The following is a 26,352-nucleotide window of genomic DNA, read 5'->3' as shown; positions in this document are numbered from 1 at the left end:
TCATAGCTCATAGTTCAATCCGTGCTCCCAATTGAGCACAAAAACGAGAAAACATACTGTGCAAGTGTAAACAAAGAAAACCGTAAACGATTGGTCTCCCGTGTTCATCCAATGGATCCATGAAAACTTCGGAATAGGCCGAACAAAGCGGTTAATGATACACACATACAAATAACAGCCAAGTAAACATCCTCAACACATGGGACACTGCGCGACTAAAGTTCATAAACAGTTTAAGACTCTAAGTATGTATAAACACATGAACATCCCAAAACATTAAAAATAAAAAGGGATTAGGTACGAGATAACTCACATGATAAACGGTGCGATGAAGATAAATAAAGCAAGAACCAAACAAGCAAGTTAACCTATAAGTAAAGATTATCGGTTTAACGATTGGTTTTAGTGTCTAGATTATAACTAACCATAGGTAATATGCATCGAGTTACTTAAACAAATTATAAACATTTACTAACCGAGATCTGGGCAGAAAAGAAGAGAGAAAAACAGAGGCAAGGAGAGCTGGAGTTATGTTGACGGCTACGCTGCGAAGGTCTTCAGCAGGGAGAAGGAGAAGAGATTAAGTGTCTGTGTGTGAAATGTTAAAGAAAAGGCTGGGTATAAATAGGCAAACCCTAGGGAACACAATCCTGGAAAAAAGGGGAAGATATCACACCAAATCTAAGCAAAAGATATGGCAGCAGGAAAAAGGGGGAAAAAGCTGTCAGGTTACTGTTCACAGCACATGGGATATGTCAGGCAAACACTGTTCAAGGTAAGGAAAAGAAGATCTCAAAAGATATTGTCAGTCACCTTTTTCTGTCAACCAATAGGATTGATGCGCATGCTGCGCCGAAAGCAACTTTTCAGACAAAGCAAGTTAGGTCAACAGCACAAAAGATACGATATCACCAAAGGTAAACGGCTGGATAAATCAAGATAAAAGACACAAGACTTAGCGCGAGAAAGCTGAGTGCGTGAGCGCGAAGGCACACACAGAAGGCTGTCACAGACAAACCTTAGCGCGTTGCGGGAAGAACCACAAATCCTTAGCGCGTCGCGGAACGAACTGAAATCCTTAGCGCGTCGCGGAACGAACATAAATCCTTAGCGCGTCGCGGGAAGAACATAAATCCTTAGCGCGTCGCGGGAAGAATTATAATTCTTAGCGCGCTGCGAGAACTACAAATTCACAGCGTGTCGCGGGAGGATCTACAATCCTTAGCGCGTCGCGCAGAGAAGTATCATTCTTAGCGCGCCGCGGGAAGAACTATAGTTCCTAGCGCGTAGCGCAGGAACAGTCAATCTTCACGCAGGCTTCCTTGTAAGGAGTTTAGCGCGTGGAGCTGCGCAGACATCCTTAGGCGGGAAGAGCCAAAAGACAAGCAAGGAGTTAAGAGAAAAAGGGGTTCAAGGCTCAAGGGTTAAACAAAAGGGGGGAATGGCAAGAGAAAAGGAGGCGGAACGGCGGAAAGAAAAGAGAAGAAGAGGAAGGAGAGGCGGAAGGAACATTTTAAAAATATATATATACATAAAGATTTATTAAAGGTTAGATTTATAAAGATTATAATTAATTTTTAAATCATAAAAAGAATCGGATCAGAGAACGGGTATCTGGGTCGGGTCGGATTCGGGCAGATGTTACACAACATCTTCGGTTGGTGTTGCAAAAGCTTAGAGCTGAGCAACTCTATGCTAAGCTCTCCAAGTGTGAATTCTGGTCTGATGAAGTACAGTTTCTTGGCCATATTGTGAACAAGATGGGTATTCATGTCGACCCATCCAAAATTGAAGCAATCAAGAACTGGATTACGCCATCCTCTCCTTCCGAGATCCGTTCCTTTCTGGGCTTAGCTGGTTACTACCGGCGATTTATTTCGAACTTCTCAAAGATCGCTTTGCCTTTAACAGCTCTAACGCACAAAGGTAAACCGTATATTTGGGGCTCGAAGCAAGAAGAAGCCTTTCTAACGCTCAAGCGCTTGTTGTGTGAAGCTCCTGTTCTTGCGCTACCTGAGGGTAATGAAGATTTTGTCGTGTATTGCGATGCATCCAACCAAGGTCTCGGTTGTGTTCTTATGCAACGAGGCAAGGTTATCGCTTACGCATCAAGGCAACTCAAGGTTCATGAAAAGAATTATACAACTCACGACCTCGAACTTGGTGCAGTTGTTTTTGCCTTGAAGATCTGGAGACACTACCTTTATGGTACTAAGTGTATCCTTTACACTGACCATAAAAGCCTTCAGCATATCTTTGATCAGAAGGAACTTAACATGAGGCAACGCCGATGGAACGAACTCATCAGCGATTACGATTGTGAGATCCGGTATCATCCTGGTAAGGCTAATGTGGTAGCCGATGCGCTCAGCCGAAAACCCTGCCAGCTTAAGTGTATCTTGCCGCGCACGCAGCTTCACTTTGCGCCGATTCAAAGCAACCTTGAATCGCGTATTCGTGACGCGCAGCGCGCATCCATCAGTAATGGTAACCTTCGCGCCGAGTTAGCGTGTGGGGCGGAAGCACACTTTGTCCCTAATCTGAGTGGAATTCTCTGCTATCTTAATCGCATCTGGATTCCCTTTGATGAGAATCTTCGCGCCGATATCCTGAGTGAAGCGCATAAATCTCGGTATTCTATTCATCCCGGCGCTGATAAGATGTACAAGGATTTGCGCATTACTTATTGGTGGCCCGGTATGAAGAAGGATATTGCTGTGTTCGTAGCTAGATGCCTGACTTGTTCTAAAGTAAAAGCTGAACACCAACGCCCATCTGGTTTGCTCGAACAACCTGAAATTTCTACGTGGAAATGGGAATGTGTAGCGATGGACTTCATTACCAAGTTACCTTTGACAGCAAGCAAACATGATAGCATTTGGGTAATAGTGGATCGTTTGACTAAGTCTGCTCACTTTCTGCCCATTCGTGAAAACTACCGTGTTGAGCAACTCGCGCAGCTTTATGTCAAGGAAATTGTCTGCCGCCATGGTACTCCTTTGAGCATCATATCCGATCGCGATGGCCGTTTTATATCTCGCTTTTGGAAATCTCTCCAATCTGCGCTAGGAACTCGCTTGGACATGAGTACGGCATATCATCCTCAGACTGACGGTCAGTCTGAGCGAACTATTCAAACTCTTGAGGATATGCTCCGATCTTGTGTTCTTGATTTTGGAGGTAATTGGGATTCGCACCTGCCTTTGATCGAGTTCTCTTATAATAACAGCTATCATTCCAGTATCGGTATGGCCCCATTTGAAGCACTTTACGGTCGTAAGTGCCGCTCCCCGATCTGCTGGAGCGAAGTGGGTGAAACTCAAATCACAGGACCCGAACTTGTTCAAGAGACAACCGATAAAATCGCCAAGATCCGTGATCATCTGCTGACTGCCAGAAGCCGACAGAAGAGTTACGCAGATCGTAGGCGGAAGCCTCTCGAATTTCAAGTTGGTGATCTTGTTCTCCTCAAAGTGTCGCCTTGGAAAGGTGTTGTCCGCTTTGGGAAGAAAGGTAAGCTTGCTCCTCGATATGTTGGACCATTTAAGATTCTCGCGCGTGTAGGAAAAGTTGCCTACAGACTTGACCTGCCGCCCGCGCTCAGTAATGTGCATCCAACGTTCCATGTATCCAATCTCAAGAAGTGTTTAGCCGACGAGAACCTTCACATTCCACTTGATGAAGTTCAAGTTGATGAAACTATGCATTTCGTTGAGAAGCCTGTTGAGATTATGGATCGCGAGGTAAAGCAAACCAAGCGCAGTCGTATCCCTATCGTGAAAGTTCGCTGGGAGTCCAAGCGCGGAGCCGAGTTTACATGGGAAAGGGAAGATCAAATGAAGATCAAGTACCCGCACCTGTTCTCTGCGCAACCTACTTCGAGATAAATTTCGGGACGAAATTTCTTAAAGTAGGGGAGACTGTGACATATGCCCTGATCCGACCCGACCCAGGTACCCGTTTCTCTGACCCGATCTCCTTTTATGATTTAATATTTATACTTATATTTTACTTTTAATAATAATGTATTTTCCTTCCCGCCTCTTTCTCTCTCTTTCTTTCCGCCGTCCCGTCCCTCTTCCTTCTCTCTTTCCGCCTTCTTTTCCCTCTTGTCGCCGTCCCGCCCTTACGCCTTGTTTCCCTCTTTTTCTTCTAACTCTTTGCTTGTCCTTTGTTCCTTTCCGCCTAAGGTTGTCTGCGTAGCTCCACGCGCCAGACCCCTTACAAGGAATCCTGCATGAAGACCACCTGTTTCAGCGATACGCGAGACGAACTCTTCTCGCAGCGCGCTAAGAATCGTAGTTCATCCCTCGACGCGCGAAGAATTATAGTTCTTCCCGCGGCGCGCTAGGAATTTTAGTTCCTCCCGCGGCGCGCTAAGAAATGTGATTCTTCCCGCGGCACGCTTAGAAATGTAGTTCTTCCCGCGACGCGTTAAGGTTGGTTCTGTCTGCCTTCGCGCTCGCGCACTTTTGCCTTCGCGCTCCAGCCTTCTCGCGCTATGTCTTGAGTCTTTCCTTCTGTTTAATCTAGCCGTTGCTTTTGTGTTGTCTTATCTTTTGTGCTGATTGACCTAATCTGCTTTATGTCTGAAAAGCCACTTTTGGCGCAGCATGCGCACCAACCCCATTGGTTGGCAGATAAAGTGACTGACATAATCTTTTGAGATCTGCTTTTGCCATGCTTGACCAGTACCTTTATCTGAACCGCCCATGCCTTTTTTTTACTGTTCCCTGTCAGCTTTATCTTGCCCCCTGCACCTGCCATATCTCTTGATATCTTTTACTTGCTTTTGATATCTTTTGTTATCTTTTGTTTTGTCTAGTTCTGTTTGTCTTGGAATCTTTTCCCCTTTTTCTAGGGATTGTGTTCCCTAGGGTTTCTCTATAAATAATAATCTTATTTTTCTTAACACTACACACACAAAACACTTAATCTCTCTTATTCTCTCTTGCTCCTTGCTCTCTCTGCCGTCCTCCTCTCTGCCTCCGTCTTCCTCTCCGTTCTGCCCTGCTTTTTCGGTAATATATATATATAATAATTTACTTATTAATTATGCTAACTTATAATCAAGACTTAAAACAAATCATTAAAACAATAATCTTTAATTATAGGTTAACTTGTGCTTGTTTAAAGTTGGTTCTTGCTTTATCTTACACCGCATCGTTTATCAAGTGAGTAATCTCGTACCTAATCCCTTTTTATTTTTAATGTTTTGGGATGTTCATGTGTTCATACAAACTTAGAGTCTTAAACTTGTTTATGAACTTTAGTCGCGCAGTATCCCATGTGTTGAGGACGTTTACTTGGCTGTTTATTTGTATGTGTGTATCATTAACCGCTTTGTTCGGCCTATTCCGAAGTTTTCATGGATCCATTAGATGAACACGGGAGACCTATCGTTTACGGTTTTCTTTGTTTACACTTGCACAGATGTTTTCTCGTTTTTGTGCTCAATTGGGAGCACGGATTGAACTATGAACTATGAGCTATGATCTATCTAGGCTTGATCACAATCTGATTGCACCCTTGTTAAACACCAGACATACACGTGTTGCGCGCAGATTTATTGTTATCTATGTATTGTATTAAACTTGATTTCTCACCAACACGCAAGTGTTTGACGTTTATTTTAACACATGTTCAGGTTTGCAGTAGCTGTTTTGGAGCTTGTGGACACATAGGACGTTTTTACTTTTGGACCTAGATTAAAATGTATCAAGACAAGTTATTGCTGTTCGAATATTTTGATTTATAATATATTGATTTATGTTGGTTTATTTATATCTTATGTATACGTTGCGCATGCGTGGATGAATATATTTATTAAATATTGACACCCAATAGTGTCACGAGTAATGAAACAATATGTGGCGCCCCGATGTATAATCCGCCTTTGGTCGGGGTGTTACATTCGTCATTTTCGCCCGAAACACAACATTTGTAATTCGGTCTAACCTTGTGTGCCCACACATCCAATGTAACATTCTCATTTTCGCCACCTCCATCTTCCGCACGTGTGCCTTCTTGATAGCCCAACAATCTGTTCCATATAGCATTGCTGGTCTAACTGCAACCCTATAAAATAAATATGTTTTTATGTACTTATAATAAGAAAAGCTACATTTTGGTTTGTTAGAATGGCTGGTGTGTCATGTCTAGGTTTAAATGGGATACTAGCTTAAATGAAATTACTTGGATAGGACATGATTAATAATGTTGACGCTATATAATTTTAACCAACTTTAGTTTCCATGTCAGGATGTGATTAAAAAGGCATATGTTATTGCGCACCGTTTCTGTCGTCCATGAGGATAAGATTATGAGACCAATAAGTAGGTTACATTAAATTACAAAATAATTCTTTACGTATATATTTTAGTTTTATATATCAATCAAACATTTATCGTTTGGGACATGTACATGAATAACTTTTAAGAATTGTTATCTTGTTCATGAATCGGCATATTATAATAGCATAATATCATCTTCATTTCATTATATTGTTTTGATGTTTTGTATCACTACTAAAAAACAAGAGTTTGCTACGGTCAAACCCGTAGCAAACACTCGGCCTGTTACGGATTTGGTCCGTAGGTACAAGTATCGTTGATAACTTATTTGCTACGGAATCATAATGTAGTGACGATTTTAGCTACAAAAAGAGACGTGATTATTTTAGCTACGAATTTTGCTATAGAAATGTTTGCTACGGATATTTAACTACAGAATTTTGCTAAGGATTTTAGCTACATAATTTTGCTACGTTATTAGATACGAACTTTTCACTACATATTTTTGCTAGGATTTTATAACTAAGTAGTTTTTGACGAATTTTTTTGCTGCGTACATAATATTTGTATAATCCAAAGATTCATAAATATATGAGTTTTCTAATAGAACTACTTATGCATATGTAGGCACATGAAACATGTACTCTTGAAAAGGAAAAGATGCATTACATCATCAACAAAAGGGTGGTTATTATTTGTACGTTTGAGATAAGATACATATATTTTTTTTCTCAAATGAAACAATACAAAATAAATGACATTAATAATGAATTGACCCATTTAAAATCCTTCTTTAATAGCCGTTGAAAGACAAGGTGCGGGTAGTACAGGAAGATTTGGGATGGATTATCAACTTTTCTAACGTTGCACTTAGATGAATTTATTGCTGACAATTAAATGTGTACCTTGATAATCTGTAGGCAATATTCAATTTCTTTAGTGAAATGATACATTTAACGTTTCTAGAAGTTAATAATAAAGTGTATATTCTATAAATTTAAAAAAATATAAAATTAAAAAAAAGGAACTTTAATGACATGCATTGCGTGTTATAAAATAATACGTATGAGTTATGACACATAAATGTGTGTCGTCGAAGTCTTGATCATAAAATAAGAATGATACACGCATTTGCAACATGCATTTACGCGTCTTATCGTTTTAGGTGTTTAAAATTTTTATTTTTTTTAAATTGCTATTTTTCACCCTAGATAACAATTAAATGTTGATTATTCATAATAGTATACGTATATAGCAAGCATATTGTTCGTCGATACAAAATATTACCAGAAAACAAAGGTTGACCCAAAACTCGACCATTCTTCGTAAATTCTATCAATATCAGCATTTGTGTATTCGTCTCTGCTTCCCCCGGCCTGATAAAATAGTTAAACAGATAATATATTAAAACTCATGCATGGCAAATAACATCTATATTCTTGATCTCAATATTCGAAGTTTTTATTTCAATAAGATAATAAAAAAAATTAAATTTGATCTGTTTTGATCTCTACAAACTTGATTTCATTAATTATCTATCCATAAACTTGATGAACAAGAATGTATCCAAGTCGTTGTTAGACACTGTTTTTAGACCCGGCCCATTCATCCACCAAATCTTTCCATTTCCTTTAAATAACATTCACAAAGATTAAAACAAATTCAAGAACAATCTAATAGAACAATAAGCTATATAACTACTATTGGATTTCAAAACATTCTAATTTTACCGACCTCATTAATTGCTGCACCAGTCCTCTTACTTCATTTATAGGATGCTTTTGAAGTCGGTTAATGTGTCTTCTTATCAGTGACGGTCCCAGGATTTTAGTATAATTCAATGCTTATTGTTTCATTTTTTAATATTTTTCCCCTTTTTTGGTTTCTTTGGAAGGGAACTCGTCCGTCGATAATAGGTGGCTTTATAGAAGTGTGAAGTAAAAATATGAATTAAAAGGCACATGTTTTGCCCATTCACAAATCATAACGATCAAGAGTCAAAACGATGCAAGCAAATAAGAAGATAAATCATAAATATACAAATTTGTGTATCTTACTGACTTTAAAGAATCGACATATTTCTTTTTTCATTAGAGTGTCCGGCACGTTTTATTATCGATGTATATGTGACGATAAATAGGAAGACTTATATAGACAACAAATTTTTTTCATGTCTAATTGCATTATAAATATGCCTAAAATACATGAATTTATGATTTTTTAGGAAAATCTTATTTCACATGTATGATGTATGTGTACAAGTATATTCACGTGTGTAGACAAAGAAAGTGCATTTATTTATACACATCAAAACCAAACTGTACGTTTTTGTTAATTATTTGCAATTTATTTCTCAATATCAAAACTTTTTCTAGACTAATCTATTGAAGCACATATAAGGCTACAAATAAAAAGCTAGGGACAGATGAGTTTCATCATCAACAACATAAAGAGTATACACTTTACCAATTAGGGGGTGCATTTATGAGATATGAAATCATGCATGATCCTTTGCTAAAGGACAATGAACACAAGAAAATGGTCCATCTTAAACTTTTATAACCGTCCATCAAGAACCAATGGACCAATTACAAAAAGAAGACTTAAGAGTTTGGTCACCCGTGCTAACTAATTTCCACTTTGATAGTTTGATCTTCACGAAACTTGTCAAACTTTCTTTTTGGCAAAGCTGATTTTGTTGCATCTTAACTACATAAAAAGAAAAACAATAAATGATAAATTAATTAAGGTAAACGACCAGTTATATGTTTCAAATCATGAACCGAACCTTTAAACCATAACGAACATACGTACGCACCCATTAGAATCCCACAGTAAAGTAGTGCCTGAGAAAGTGAGAATAAATCAAGTCTTTCTCCTAGAGGTTCTTCGTCTGGTTCTGAAAACTCTAATTTTCCTTTCTTTTACAACATAAAAATGCATAACAAAGATTAATGATCTTTCATTATGAAGGAATTAACTTATATGTCAGCAAAAACTTTTCGGATTAAAATTCTAGCATGTTGAAAGCACAAAAGAGATGACCGTTAATATCTTTGAATCATGTATAAGGCTAAAAGGGTCGGATCATTTGTATTATTTGTACAGGAGAAAGAATATTTATATGGGAGATCTAACAATATTAAATTAAAACTTCTTAGAACTCAAATAATTGAACCTTCTTCAACACTCAAATCCTTAGATGGTTGGGCTTAGACATAAATCTCATATCTCCACACAAACCGTCACATCTTCACGTCATGTTCCAATACAACACTAAATCTACACAAACCCCGTTATAAAATTATTATTATTATTATTATTGTATTACATGTATGTGTGTGTATGAGAGAGAGAGAGAGAGAGAGAGAGAGAGAGAGAGAAGGTCCGTCCATAGCTAGTTTGCAAATTAATTAGTATTTTCTTTTAACTTCCCATTTGGCCACGTTTTGGCTTGAGCAAACCTCCAACGGACGAGTGTGTTGGCGTTGGAGGTGCTCTTAGAACCTCAAGACCTTTATCTGTCTTTGTGTAGCTCCCTTATAATCGAAAGTTATGAAATTTTATCACTTGTTTTCTACGATCCCAACTTTTAAGTCTTCTCACAATGTAAATTTTTTGTTACAATATGTTTCAAATATTTCCAACGGCAATTTAAAGGATTCAAAGATTATGGACCTTATGGTGTATTTTAAGAGTTGGTAAGGGTAAAGTAACATTCATTGTTGAAAAAAATAAATTACAAAAGGAACCCATTAACATGAAACTTGACATTTCAGAAGGTTACCAAAGCTCCTCTATTTCCTATCGTAGTCATGATGGGGGTTCATTACATCATTTATGAGATCAAGAAAGTAGCCAATGAGCAATAAACACGTCACTTCAAGGAGATGGTCCAAAGACCCCATGTACCAATGAGAAAAATAAAAGGGTGTGACCAAGAATTTGGCTATTGCTTTCCCATTTCCATGATAATATTGCATATATGTTTTTTTTGTGGCTACGTTTTAGCTACATCCATTTAGAGATGGAGATTGAACATGGTTGGGTTCCACACATTGAGTAATTGACCAAAAGCTTAAAGAGTTTAATTCAATCGACGTTATATATTAATACTATTACACACAAATATGTATCGGTTTCAGTAGAAACTGATGTATCTGATGATAGTGTCACATGTAAGGTATTGGTTTAATGGACGAGGTATAAGATATAACAAAACAAGCACATAATGTAAAACACACGTGGTAAAACATAAAACTTATATTATATAATAATGTTGATTAGGCGACGAAAGTCAAGGATGATGTGTAAAAAAATATATAATTAATTTAATTAATTGTTAACATTTATAAACTCGGCTTTAAAACGGATTCGGCAACCTAAACTTCACGTATCACCTAGTTTAACGTAGTGTGATAGTAAAGTCGAGTAAGTCTTGATATTGAATTTGTGAATACCAAGATGGACAAACAGTTTCAAACCTGAAATTAACCATATTTTTAAAAGATGATATGGAATTTGATACTAAACGAACTATTATATATATGAAAATCGAAACTAGAAACAGAGAGTCAAACGAGAACGAAATTGACACAAACGATATCAAATGGGATAAACAACTACTTAGGCTAGGAAAATTCTATTGATGACTTAGTTGCTCTCGAAATTGACTAATCAAATGGCATCGGATCTAAGGATGCAACTAACTTGGGGAACACTCGGGTTTGCTAGATCTCCTTCCGGACTCACAAATTCAACTAAATGAACTTAAGGGTTGTGTAAAGTTCACATGGATAACGAAATGTTAAGATATTCTAATGAAGTCTCACCTTTCTGTCTCAATAACAAGATATCCTCAAAGAACTGGTACTAGCAACCCTCTATCAGAAGGATAATATCGTCAAACACGATCTACGACACAAAATCACAAGGATCAAGGATGATAAGGTAAAGCTCATTCCGTCGCCTGATCAAACAAATTAAGAACAAGATGAAATTAAATCTATCACCCCCGATCTCAAGATTGATAGGAAACTAATTTAAACAATCTCACATAGTTATTCCTATAATTGACTACCCCTAGCTCAACCATAGTCACACCAAAAACACAAAGTAGGTTTCTCTAAACGAGTAATTTTAACCAAATGACACAGAATCTACTAATTAAAATAACACAAGTAACAATCATGTTCATGTCACATAATCAATATTCATATACATCAAATATAATAATTAAACGTGAACTCTCAATAACAATCACATCATCTGATTAAACCAAAACGGTGATAGTTAAAACGTTCAATTATCATCCATGGCTAGGTTGCTTAAGAAAATTAGCTATACCTGTTAGCTTAAATTAATTATCGTGTTAGGTTGTCGTGTTTTGACTTCTTAGATGTGCCTAGGATCTTGCGTTTTCTCTCCTTTATTCGACCGTAGCTCCTCCTCAACCGTCCAAAATTAATTACCAATCCTACAAATTAATTGCCGACGTCCAAGAACACTCACAATTTTTCGTGACCTCTTGTGTTTTATTTCTCGACGTTTCACGAGGCCTACGAGCCAATTTAATTATAAAGTCTCCGAGCCTAAGTCCACTAATAATTTGTCAAGATTTTAATGATGATTATTTATTTGTAGCGTAGTCATCATCCAAATTTATTATGTTATTAATAATTTTAACAACAATATATAAACAATTATTTATAATAATATATATATTATTATTTTTGTAACGAATAATTTATTTTTAATTGCCGTTGTCTGTGAGAGTTGAACCAAATACCTCCCTTTCTCAAACCTAGATGTTTAAATGTTTTGTCTTTATTAATAAATCATCACCCAATTGGTTTTATATTTCATGGGTTAGATACTCAGGTTATTCTTAAAGGAGGACAAAAATGAGGATGATAAGAAAAATTTGCAGAAAAAAAAACCTAAAAAATATATTAAAAAAATCACAATTCAAAATTTAATAGAAAAAGGAAAAACGTAAAAACACAAAAATGTTTCACCGTCTTCGTCATTCTAAAAAAATGATGTTGAGGAAAAAATAGTATTGTGTCTTTTTATTATTTTTGTCATTGATTGTGTCTTTTTTCCTTGACATTGTGTCTTTTTTTCTTGATATTGTATTTTTTTTTATCAATTGTTTATATTTAAAAAGTTTGACAAATTTTCCTATAAATGTGTGTAATGCATAAATTTTTTTTGTTTTTTTTAAATAAATTTCATAAAAGAATAAACTTTGAAACTTTTAATTTTTTCCTTATATTTTAAAATGATTTTGTTTTGTTTGTTTTCTCAGTATATATATTTCGTTGTATGTTTTCACTGCAAATTTATGTTGACATTTCATGCTCGTTATTTCTAGAGGAAGCAAGATCCAGGTTTGGACCATGAAGCCTGTGAAACTGCCTGTACCAACATGCAGAACCCGATAATACAAAGGGTTCTATATTATCTGGTCTGTCGTTGGTTCTCATTATTCTTATTCAATTCCGGTCCTAACCCAAACTGAGAAACCTAATGTGATACTAAGCCTTCACTGCTCATGACTTCAAAATGCCGGCCACTTCTTTGCTCTTTGTGACCACAACTCAAATTAATATAACTCTCAGATGCATAACAAGTTACCAGCACACATCTGTAAGACTATAATGCAACTCAATAAAGACACTTTCTAGGAGCTCAAAACAGACCCAAATCCCAGAAACACCAATGAAACTGACGACGATCCGACGCCCAATAGAAAAAAAAAAAAGAAACTTTTTGTAGTCGCAAGACGGGTGTATTAGATTTGGCAGAAATTGGGGTTCCTAATGTTTAAATGAACGTGCGGAGCTGTTTTGACTTATTATGTACATAATTTCTTAATTCTTGGCTGCATTATGTGGGAGTGATCATCAAAATGCAGCCCAAACAAAAAAAAAATGGGGTCCTATTAAAACCGACCAGCATAACCCAGACCGACCCATATATCAAGTACCAACTGTCCAGTTCTCGGCTTTCTAACTAACTGTCTTGACTTTAATTCCAAATTTGAGTTCAAAACTAAGTTTAAAAACCTAAATTGAAAAGGGGAAATCTAGCATATTAGCATATCTAGGTTACCCAATCAATGGACTTATCGAGTTATGAACATTAAAACCAACAAATCCAGCAGCAGAACCGTGAGTCTGTTAACAACCGATCACCATATTTCGCCTAAATTTTATATAAAATCTTAATAAAATCTAAAGATTTTATTGAGAAAAATATATAACTTCAATAACCAATTGTACTCAGCAAAAAAACAAAACATACGACTCTCCAACAAGATGGTTACAGCTTACAACATTAAACAACCGAACTTTCATTTTGTAACATACCATAAATTCATTTGCATCCAATATATCTCTTCACATCAAATCAATAACAAACTTACTTTGATGCACTAAAACCGATTAGAGATTCTTCTTATGATCAACCAACGTTATTTGAAACTACAGATCCCATTGCAGCAATATCATTATCCATAAGAAGAATGTCTATACTTTCCTGCTTAACAAGCACAAGAACTTGCTTAGATTTCCAACAACCATTACTTCTATACTTAATATGTATTCATCATCCAAAAAAGTTAAAATTTGGAAACCCTTAACAAACTCACTTTAAACAACCCCAGACCCATCGTGAATTGGGCTCAAGTCACCAGGCAGCCCACAACCAATAGTCGGGCCAAGTATCCCTTAGGCCCGTCAGTCCGCTACAATGGTTGGGTTGAATTGAACACTTATTTGTTGAATATGATTACAAACGTTGTATTAGGGCTATTCAAAAAGCTCGAGGCTCCTGGCTTGCTCGAAAAAATCTTTTATCTAAACAAGCCAAGCCCGAGCCATGGTTGACTCGGCTCATGGCCTGCTCGATTGGCTCGCTAAAATTAAACCCTAAGTTTTAATATTTACAAAATAATAATAATAATAATAATAATATAAAAATACGAAGAGAAAAAATAATAATACATATAATATGCCTCTTGATCTTTAAAAAACAAAAATAACACGCATAATTTATAATGCCTCTTGTATATAACTTTTCCATTATGCGTATGTTAAAAAATTAGTATTTTGACATCTATATATCAATATTTGTAAAAATTAAAATTAAAATTAATAATAATAAAGAGCTGACTCCACAAGCCATGAGATGGCTCGAGCTTTTTACGAGCCCAAGTTTTAAGCTCGTTAAAATAAAAGAGCCGAGCCAAGATGGCTTGAGCCCAATCTTGTGCGGGCTCGGTTCGTGAACAGCCATATGTTATATCAATATAGTATCATTTCTGGTACAAAAGAGAGTAATTTCATGCGTTTTGTTTACCATGTGTGCACATGTGTATGAGAGAGAGAGAGAGAGAGAGAGAGAGATAATACCTTCAATGCACAAAGTTGGATCTAGCAAGGCAAAGATCCGATACAAATCTCCATAAAACTAGATGCTAATCTCCTCTTCTTTAAGTTCAAGATTTTCTTTCATTTCTTTGTCAGCAATTCTTCTACTACTTTGAATTTGGCGAATAGATTCCGCAATTAAGATATGAAATTTAGGAGCAACCTTATTTGTTGATGATACATTTAACCCTGCTTTCTTTAAAGCCCTTGATACATGTTTTTCCGCCTTTTGGTAATGACCCACACAGAGACATGGAACCGTGTTTTTAAGAACCGGTTTCCCACAAATTAAAGGTCCTGCCTGTGAACTGATGAAGAAAAAAAAATGTTTAAGCATTAAAACATTTTATAATACACTATTATATTTTCCAAATGTATAAACAATAGGTATAACTTAAAAGTTAATCACCTATGGGCATATTTATGCATATATTTAAATGACAATATGAATCACTAAAACAAAAAATGTCTAACAGGTAGAGTATAACATAATATATTCAATTAACAATATTTGTGCTTACAGAATACACAAATAGTGTGTGTCCAATATGTTCAAAGTAAAAACACAGTTTCCCAACAAATATATTTATAAATCTCGTGGATTCTTGTTTCATTTTTCCCACCAAATTCTTCTTGACCATTACCATTTAATATTTCTTAGTCACAGGCAAGTAACATGCTTTAAGACCCGCATTAATGGTTATTGCATATACAATAACTCCTGGAAATATCTCATTTAGTAAACTTACTTGATTAAAGAACCATAACTAATTAGACCTTCCAATAAATAAACTTTTGACTGCATAAAGCTACTTTTTTTTTTTGAATAAGAGGGTGTTTGATAACTGGGATTGCTTCAAATAAACTTCAAATTAGTAGTTTGAAACATCAATAAGCTTCGAATTAGCAGTTCGAAGTTGCTTATTTCAATAAGCAATTTTTATAAGCAAACCCCCCTCCCCACCCAACCTCCACCCGCCAAAAAAAAAAACCGGACACAAAGAAATCTCAAAACACCTTCATACGGCTTATTTACCATATTAAGCAAAGCTTTAATAAGCAACCTGAAGTTACCTTTAACTTATAGAACTCAATGTAAAGAATGCCCTACAAATAGAAGTGCACCAGGCTTTTTGGTTGACCATATATGGCCCCTAACAAGCTCATACTTACGAAGATTCACACAATGTACCAAATTCATTATCTATGCTAAATACATCCCAGCTCATCTCATACAGCAAATAAACCCAAATTCTATTAAAAACATGACTAAACAACACAAAATTCAATCTAATGAAATGAAAACACATGGATTTATACCTTTAGATCACATAACTGCAACTCATTTGATACCCAAAATAAACACCTAAGACTAAAAGCATCCCATACATTCGCTCACTCGATATAGAAAATGGACCCTGATGCTACTAAAAACATGAGATAACATCACAAAATTCAATCTAATGAAACAGAAACACATAGATTCATACCTTTTGATCACGTAATCGCATCTCATTTGATATCGAAATAATCACCCAATACTAAAAGCATCCCATACATGAAACATTCACTCATTTCATATAGCAAATAAACCCTAACGCTATTTAAATCACCACATAAATCAATCTAACCAAATGAAAATACAGAAATTTTCACCTTTTGATCACCTAACTGCAACTCATTTAGTATCAAAACAATCACCTAACACCAATATATTCCCACATATTTCTAACAAAAACATGAATCTAACTTAATAAAAAAAATGAAGATTTACACCTTTTGATCACGCAATTGCAACTCATTTGACATCAACATAATCATCACTACTAAAAGAATCCCAAACAAACCCTAACTTTATCAGAAACACGAATCAACATCACAAAAATCAACCCGAATAAACAAAATTACAAAACTTTATAGTTTATACCATTAGATCACACATCCGCAACGCATTTAATATCAATCAAAACAATCATCAATACTAAAAACATCTAAAACAAACCCTAACTCTATCAACACAACAAAAACCAACTAAGCAAAATTAAAACATAAAGATTCATAACCATACCTCTTGATCACATAATCACACTTCACATACAGTTTCTGCTTCGGGTCGGACAAAATATGCCCATAACAAAACTTCGTTAACGCCATCGCCTTAAACTTACACCCGTGAACCACGCACCGACTCCACCCATTACTCAACTCCAACCGTAGCTCCTCATCAACACCATCCACATCACCATCACCATTCTTAACATTAACATTAGCTCCATCGGGTTCATTCTCCTGGTACGGACTCTTACCGTACTTCCAGTAATACTTCCTGTACTGTACCTTCAATTCCTCCATCATGTTCCAGTAATGGTCTTTGTAAACCCTAGTTAACTGCTTCAGTCTTCGAGATCGGCGTTTGAGCACTTCTTCACGGGATAATAGTTCGGAGTTTGAGAGGATTGTGTCTTCGTTGAGTAGTTCGTTTGCCATGGCGGATGACGGTTGTACGGCGGCGGTGGTTGTGCGATTGGCGGTCGAATCGGACATCAATTGGATTGGGTTGATTAGTTGGGGTTCATGGGTTTTGATTATATGAGGGTTTTGAAGAGATTTGAATTTTGATTTTGGTGTGGGTTTCAGATTTTGCCTTTTGGGGTTAAAAGGATTCAACTTTGGGGAAGAAAACGGCTAAAGGTATTTGGGCAAAAGTTTTATAATTGGTAATCATATTAATTTCAAATACTTTCATATAAAAATATCTTGTTTTCCATGTGTACAGTGTTTAGTTAATTTTTTTCGTGTGTAAAGCAACACATATTCACCTATGTAAGAGAAACCGTGAAAGTGTGAGTTGTTTTATGTAAAACTTTTAAATACATGTACGTGAACACAAGTACGTAGAATGGTCAATCTTTGATGAAGGCGCAAATTATGGAATGATGCATGGTTGGCTTGGCGCGCATCTTGTCCTCATAAAATATTTGATTAAATAGAGATACGTATATAGAAGGACTGCTATGAGCATTTAACAAGTGATGAGGGATATGTTGATGATATCATGCTCTATAACTTGCTTAATCTATATCTATATCTATACTATATATAATATAAAAGTGAGGGACCTCTTAAATTTTAAGAGGTACCACTCTTGTCGCATGAAATACAAGTAACAATGCATAAAATTTAAGAATGTAGGGGTAAAATAGTCTTTGCTTATTCCAAAATAATATACAATAATGGTCCTTCAACTTCAATCAAGTTTTGTTAATATATTAAATAGTTACACATTTCCCCCTAATTATAAACCATCTACCCCACGTCTTTTTAACGGCCGTAACTTTTTCACACGTTAATATAATTTGTAAAAAATTACACCATGAAAACGAGCATTCTGTTCTCTTTAATTTGAGTATAGTATTGCTACAGTTTATTAATTTTTAAAAAACTAACATGTTACGTGGTCAGTTATTACCGACAACGGGTCGAGCAGGTTCGGCTAATGGTGTTGGAACATGTTAGGGTTGGAACAGGTTAATAGAAAAAAGGGTTAATTTAGTTCATGTCGAGATGAGTTTAGATCGAAAGGGTTCATGTCAAAACGTTTTCGGGTTGGAACAGGTCCGTCAAAACAGACTGAGTTTTGAATTGTACATTTAATCTTTGCTTCTTGCTTTTCGCCACCAGTTACGCGCGTTTAAGCATCAGTTACCTGGATGACATTGTTTATACATACCAGGTTGCTCGCGTATAGGCATTATGTGGCACGCTTACTGGCACTGGTTACACGTCTGAAGCCACGTAAAATGCATATCACCTTCAGGTTACGCACATACCGTTGCGAGGTTACAAACATACTAACACCGGTTGCGTTTGCGCATACACCGCTGCATCGCGCGGGCAACTTACTAGTTTCTATTTAAATCTAAATAAACCAGCCAATCTCAAAAGCCAAATGGTTGTTAAGAGTTGAGAAGGGAATATCCGTACTATTGTGACTTCTTATCAAACCTAAATAAAATAGATGTGTCGATGACTTGATTATTGTTTGTTTAAGTTGGGGTTGATTAAGTGGTCAAATAGTTCAGTTTTTATGGATAAGCTTTGTTTTGATTATAAGTTTTTGTAAAGCACTTGTTAGAAGATACATTGTAAAGTTTTTTAAATGGTCGTTGTGTGAGGGAAACAAGGTCAAAACTAAATTGAAACATGAGGTTATACAAACTATGTAGTATAGGGGTATAATACGTCATTTGAAGGTCATACGCTCAAATGTACAAATATGCATATCCATACACTGAATCGAGAAACAAAAGCGACGTATGATATGTCAACGTCGATGTTCCACCACTGTCGTTGCCTGACCACCACCACCTGACCTCCACCACTGTCGCCGCCACCCTACCATCGCCATCACTACCAATTCTACCATCGCTTGACCACCACCACCCCTCCCACCACTACCACCACAAACACCACCCTTGCCGCCTGACTGCCACTACCATCATCGTCGTTGGAGCTATTGCCACCGTCGCTATTGCAAGGTTTTTTATTTTTATTTTTTTTTGTTGGGTAAAAAACTTACCTTTAAATAAGAGTGTTTTTATTATTCGTATTTCATTCATACAATTTTTTTGGATACCAAACAACATCTACCTATTCTAATAAAAGAAAATAATAAGAGACACGTGTCATGTCCATATTGAATTTTGGCCAAATTTTCCCGCCTAAAATCTTATTCTCCACTCTTATTTATTCTAGCTAATAAAATATAAGTTTGGATTTATTTGTTTCCTTAATGATAATTTATTTATATATATAATATCAAATTATTAAAATTATTGGTACTTATATTACGTTAGTATTATTTCCATACTTATAATACATTAATAATTACAGATGAATAATCCGATTATTTTGTATTTTAAAGTTCTAATTTTAAAGTCTATTCGATGACATGAATGTTAAATTTTATTAAACAATTTTTTTTGTAAATTTGTAAATTTTGTATTCTCCACTCTTATTTATTCTAGCTAATAAAATAATTTTTGTAGATATGTTTGGTTGGGTGATGAAATAGACGAGAGAATGAAATAGAAGGGTGAATAAATGAACAAATGTATAAAATGGATTATTATTATTCCAATTTATTGTTTGGATACCAAGTGGTTAGCAATGGTGGGTGGCGTTTGGTGAATTCATTTATCTAATGGTGGTTGGCATTGGTGGGTGGCGATGTTGGAGGTGGTCGGTGATGGTGGTTGAAGAGCTCAAAATGATGCTATGGACAACTTAATTTTTGTTAACTGGAAGTTTAAACACCACTTCCAAACACCCAACTTGAAGCAATAATTAATCCGTTTGGAGCATTTTTTCGAGCTAAGTTTTACATCAATCGGATTTGTCAAATGTTAAAATAAATAAGATTGAGTTATTTTAAATAAGAGAACAAACAATAAGTTAACGTTTGGTATGCAGAATTGGGAGACATAATGAAATGGATCGTTACAAATGAACGAAAAAAAGAGTGTTTGGTAAGTTAAGGAAATTGAATCACCTATGAGTGTTACATTATCAATTTCATTACCTCTAAAATATTCCAAATTTCTGCATACCAAACGTTAACTTATTGTTTGTTCTCTTATTTCAAATAACTCAATCTTATTTATTTTAACATTTGACAAATCCTGTGTACTACACGGGTTCTAAAACTAGTTAACTAATAATTTATTTCATTCTCATAGGTTAACTAAATAAGACAAAAGAATGGTAATGATCTATTTTCATTCCCTTGTTAATTTCATTCCCCTTTCATTCCATTACTTCCAACCAAACATTTTCGAACGTGGGGGCATGCTCTTTTTTCATAAGAGACGCGAAACCTTAATGGGCTTGATTGATGGGCTGGTGCCCATAGGACTAGGCCGAAAGTGAATATTGTTTGCTAAGTCCTTATAGCCCAAGCACAAATTTCATGTCAACTTTTTTTTAAACGATTTCACACACTCACTAAACAAGTAAACATACTTTTAAAACGTGGTGTAATTCACATGACTCAAACCATTAAATCATTAGTCATAGAAAACACATTTCAACACACCTTGGTACTACGATACCGCATATCCTTTGCTCATGTACTCGGGTTAGACCTAGAAAAGACGGTTCAAGTATTCAATCGGTTTAACTAGTTAACCATATAATTCCATAAAAATACAAGTTCAACTTAAATAATAATCCAAAAGTACATTATTTTATAATAAAAAACAATCCAAAAGTTGCTGTGATTCAATAATAAAAAATAATCCAAAAGTTAATATGTAATAAAAAGAATATTCCAACAGTTGGTCGATGGAAATATTCAGAACGATTCGATTAAATGGAAAATAGATCGTTAAAATTGTAAGATAAACTGGTACAAACCGGGTTTTTAAAACAACGAGTAATGGAGAAAGGAGGTGTGTACCACAAGTAGCCGAGTTGGAACGATTGGTCTGAAAAGTAAGATGACTGGATAAAAACCCCGAGCTGCCGTCCACTCATTCCGCCACCTCACACCACTACAAATCCTTTAATTCAACCGCAGCTATTGATCCACGTAAATACAATACAATACAATAATACAATGCTTGTTAGCAGAGCAACCGTCGTCTCTGCTGCCGCACCTTTAGCCAATTTCAACCGCATTTCTTCACTCTCATCATCATCATCATCGTCATTCGGTTGCTCATCGATTAAAACAACAACTACAACTACAGTCGGATGGATTAAGCATTCATTCAATAGAATAATGGATAAGAAGAAGGATCTGCTTGTTACGTCCGCCACAGCGTCCGTTGCTGCACAGCCGTTGGTGGATGCCGATGCTCTAATTGACTCCGTCGAGACTTTCATCTTTGATTGCGATGGTAACGGTTTCAGTTATTGTAACTGACATGATTTCACGTTATTTTGACCTAATTCAATAAGTATCTGCTGTGACTAATGACTGTTTCTATATATTGTAATCGTTTTGAGTCAAATGAGAAATATAAAAATTAACCGTGGACCAGTTATTCAGAAAAAATATATATATGAATTACTGCTAGTTTCCTTTTAATTTATGTTTTACATTCATTTACATATACTAGAGGTTTATAAGATTGCATCAGTGAGCTGATACACTAGAATTATAAGGCATCGTGTCGATTTGGTTCTGGCTTTCAAGATATTTTTGAATATTGTGATAAAAATTACTGCTAGCTTTCTTTTAATTTATGTTTCACATTCATTTTAATACGCTAGAAGTTTATAAAACTGAATCACTTAGCAGTGTTTTTTGACATAGATACTAGTGTTTAGATTCACGCCGCTTTGGTTGTTTCTAAATAATGTTGAAGAACTGTGATGAAAATTACTGCTAGCTTCCATTGATTTATGCATCACATTCATTTTTATACATGAAAGGCCTCATGTCTAATAATAACCTGTGCATTAGTATTAGTAAAGCCTAAAAACTACGAATAATCATGTATAATGATATTACTAACATGTGTTGAGACTACGGACCCCACTTTTAACTCGTATCCTATTGAATATGGAAACTTAAGTTCTTTAATACTTTTTACAGGAGTCATTTGGAAGGGGGATTCGTTAATTGAGGGGGTTCCAGAAACCTTGGAGTTGCTCCGAGCGAAGGTTTGTATAGTTTATGTATATTTTAGTATATCGCTACATATTTAACAGTTGGTGATTTATTCTGTCATTCTTTTCTTGCTTTAACTCATGGTTTATTATCCCTTATTAGGGTAAGAGACTTGTTTTTGTGACAAATAACTCAACGAAGTCTAGGAAACAGTATGGCAAAAAGTTTGAGACACTTGGTCTCAATGTCAATGAGGTGGGGCGTAACACTTTCTGTTGATTTATGCATTCCATGTTGGAAATTTTCTAACTTTAGGTGAAGGTTTCAGGAAGAAATTTTTGCATCTTCTTTTGCTGCAGCTGCATATCTGCAATCAATCAATTTTCCTAAAGACAAGAAGGTATGGGATCATTGCTGTAGACCTTCTATTTGATGTCCAAAATTGAACCATTATTTGCCACTTATTTTGTAAATACGGTTATACACATAGCGGAGTCCATAGGATGTGTTTCTGATTTTTTTGTTTAGTATTGGAAGAAAAAGTCTTTAATGTGGGAGCTGCTAATTAGGGGTATGCATAAAACCGAAAAAACCGATCCTTAACCGAAAACCAAACAGAAATAACCAAACTCAAACATAAACCGTTGATTTGGTTTTATGTTTACGTAAAAATTGAATTTTTGATTCGGTTTCGGTTTTGCACATAAATAAATGGAAAAACCGATCCGAATTTATGGGCTTTCATTTTTAATTTCAAGTGTTAAGTAAATTATAAGAATTTAATAAATAGTATAACCAAAATATTTTAGCCCAAATGTATAATGATAAACTAATCTTTAATTAACAAAAGGATTTTAGGCCCAAATGGTGAAACCGAAACCAAACCGAAATCAAACGGTTCTCAAAATCTTAAAAATGATTTCAGAGTTTGTTCAATGTTAAATCAACAAGGATGGTAAATAATATGTTTTAGCAGTTTCAAATTTTGTTGGTAGTTAACTTATGTTGCAGCAATTTTTTAAACCTATTATCTGATATATATTAATCCAAAATGTACAGATTTATGTGATTGGTGAAGAAGGCATATTGATAGAGCTTGAGCTAGCAGGCTATTCATACCTTGGGGGTCCGGTATGTGTTTAGTGACAATTTACTGCAGTAGTAACTTTCAGTGTTTTACTATTGTTCTTTTATCAGTATAATTATTTATTGATGTATCAAGTGAGGTTATATTTTGCTTTTGCAGGAAGATGGTGGAAAAAAGATAGAGCTCAAGCCTGGATTTTATATGGAACATGATGAAAATGTGAGACTATCATATCTACATTTATTGTTAAATAACCTATGATGTGTGATTTAGCATGTAAATTAAACCGGATACTTGCTCATATAAGGTCACAAACTAATACCTTCTAAATTAAATGGGATTATAAGCGTTATTTAATTTGTATTAATGTGGCACTATGTTTAGTGGCTGGTTAGATTAGATTGAGGTGATCTTACTTCATTGAGTTTGGTTAAGTGGTTTCTCAGATGAGAAAATGCGTCCAATAACAGTTCGAAAGAACATTTTAGAAAGGGGCTATGTTGGTGGGCCCAACCTACAAGTTATTAAGAATTTTATAGTTTTTATTCCATTTGGATTTGTTTAGATATACTGTTTCACCCCAAAAGATAAAAGTTAGAAATTTGTTCATTTTCATCTATAAGATTAATGAAATTGGTTGTTTCTTGGCATTTAGGTTGGCGCGGTTGTGGTTGGATTCGATCGTTACTTTAACTACTACAAAGTTCAGTAAGTTATTTGAAATAAGCTGGCTAAGCATCATTATATATTCCCAATTTGTGATCTAACATGTGCTTTCTTTGGCAGGTACGGGACACTATGTGTTCGTGAAAATCCAGGCTGTCTTTTCCTTGCTACAAACCGGGATGCTGTTACTCATCTTACAGATGCACAAGAATGGGCAGGTTTAACCACCTGCAATTTTATTTAAATAAAATTAAAATAAATGAGTTGTTATACTATGTTTCATAATTTGTTCGTCTAAAAGGGAACAGGATCCTTAAAAACTTAAATCCTTAATCAAGATAACCACCTATAATACATATTAACCGAATAATTTAATAAAATTTGTTATTAATTTTTCACATAATCTTCTCTTCACATAGCTATCTAAAATGTTATACGTGGATTTAGGTGGCAATTTCAATCCAAGTACTTCAATGAATTGATTTGGGCTTTGTTTTGACTTTACACGATCAAATGTATAAAACAAATTGAATGGATTATAGAAGGAAATGAATCAAACGGGTTGACAGTCGCTTGTGTATTTTTAATTTATAAACATTACTAAATCATTTTTCGAAAAATTTGGTTACTATTGAAATTATAGTCATTTTGACACTAACTATATATCTGCTCACATAAAATATACGTATATAACTTTAGATAAAATGTTTCTGGTCAAACCAGCTCAACGTACCTGTTGGACCCGTTGCCCAACTATCCATTGTTCCACCTCTAATTTGGGTGAATTACACATGTTTGAACATTTATCGCAAATCATACATAGAAAGCTAATGTGAAATAAATGTTTCAGGTGGTGGTTCAATGGTTGGTGCTCTTGTGGGATCTACTCAACGTGAACCAACCGTTGTTGGGAAACCTTCAACATTCATGATGGATTACTTGTCAAACAAGTAAGATGCAAATTTTTATCCTTTCTGGACTTCCAAGTTCACCAAAATGTTCTATAAAAAGTGAATTGACTAGTTAACCTTTTCATAATCACATTTCTAACCATGACTTAACGCTTTGAATTCAACGACAGATTTGGAATCACCAAATCACAGATATGCATGGTTGGTGACAGACTAGACACCGATATTCTTTTCGGGCAAAATGGTGGATGCAAAACTCTTCTTGTTCTTTCAGGTAATAACTGTATATACCTATTATTATAGTAAAGTTTTTGTCAGTTCTATATGATATTCATGTTTTAAAGATGAAAAAAGAGGCGGGTCGGGTTGGGCAGGTGTACTAATTAAATATGGAACATAACATTAACCGACATGTGCATACCGAAATATGTTAAAGTAATACCACTAACAATATGTTTTAATCGTTTTTTGATGGTTATTTATAGGTGTAACAAGCCTTTCGATGCTTCAAAACCCGAACAATTCCATACAACCAGATTTTTACACGAACAAGATCTCAGATTTTCTCTCTCTTAAAGCCGCAAATGTGTAATAAGCTTGTCCATTTTTCATGAACCTTATCCGTATTGTTTATAAGTATACTTATAAGTTCATGTTTTTTTTCACATGAAATATTCTACAAGAATGAAATATTGAACTTTTGTAGATTCATCCCCACGCACCGAGGTGGAAAACTAATAGGGGTGTGATACGAAACTCGTAGGTTTGAGTTAAGTATAAATGGGTTTTGTTTGGTTCTGGTTAAAACTTGTAAACGTGTTTAGGTAATTGAGTTAGGTTCGAGTCAACTCTGACGGGTTTGTAGGTTGACTTGTTTATTTTTATACCAAAATTCAAAAGTTTATTATATACATCGTGGATTATAGTTTAAACAGAATTCCTTAAAACACATTGGTATTTTTGGTTTATAATTTTTAGTATTAATATGAAAACATAAGATTTTGATCAAACAAGTGTTGTTCTTGTCAACTCCTGAATTCGCGTATCATGTATGGGTTCATTTGTCTAACAAGATTTTTAGCTTCTCATAAGTCATAAATTTATATCAAGCAACCTTCTCACATTGCCGTTTACACATTAATTTTAAATACACATATAATAAAGAAATATGGTCCTGTGACTCGTCACCATTACTCGTTTTATGTTAACAATGTGGAGTACGGCCATAAGTATTATCTAACCGATAGTATTTATTATTTTATTGTAACTTTATTTTAGACGGCGAATTTTTATATATTTTTTTATTTTTGTCGTCTATGAGACTTAAACCAAGAACTCCCAAACC

The 26,352-nt window shown here is 35.2% G+C and overlaps 2 protein-coding genes across 2 annotated transcripts; one reads left to right on the top strand and one right to left on the bottom strand.

Moving 5' to 3' along the window:
• Positions 1-13,623: 13,623 nt before the first annotated feature.
• Positions 13,624-17,282, bottom strand: LOC143553167 (uncharacterized). The gene is made up of 3 exons (XM_077043206.1): positions 16,797-17,282; positions 14,711-15,036; positions 13,624-13,835 (listed from the first exon to the last, which is right to left on the bottom strand). The coding sequence occupies exons 1-2, from the start codon at positions 17,270-17,272 to the stop codon at positions 14,769-14,771; spliced, it is 744 nt and encodes a 247-aa protein (XP_076899321.1). The 5' UTR covers positions 17,273-17,282; the 3' UTR covers positions 13,624-13,835; positions 14,711-14,768.
• A 4,047-nt stretch (positions 17,283-21,329) lies between these two features.
• LOC143553165 (phosphoglycolate phosphatase 1A, chloroplastic-like) lies at positions 21,330-25,608 on the top strand. Its single transcript, XM_077043205.1, has 11 exons — positions 21,330-21,627; positions 22,329-22,396; positions 22,506-22,598; positions 22,672-22,743; positions 23,403-23,474; positions 23,590-23,649; positions 24,086-24,138; positions 24,217-24,314; positions 24,947-25,046; positions 25,178-25,281; positions 25,493-25,608. The coding sequence occupies exons 1-11, from the start codon at positions 21,345-21,347 to the stop codon at positions 25,597-25,599; spliced, it is 1,110 nt and encodes a 369-aa protein (XP_076899320.1). The 5' UTR covers positions 21,330-21,344; the 3' UTR covers positions 25,600-25,608.
• The last annotated feature ends 744 nt before the right edge of the window (positions 25,609-26,352 follow it).

This window comes from Bidens hawaiensis, unplaced genomic scaffold (genome assembly GCF_021521415.1).
Source record: "Bidens hawaiensis isolate Kalapana, Puna unplaced genomic scaffold, B.hawaiensis_p1.1 tig00017157_1, whole genome shotgun sequence".
In the NCBI taxonomy this organism is placed as follows: Eukaryota; Viridiplantae; Streptophyta; class Magnoliopsida; order Asterales; family Asteraceae; genus Bidens; species Bidens hawaiensis.
Note: the sequence above shows the minus strand (reverse complement) of the source record. Positions and strands in the feature narration are given on the sequence as shown.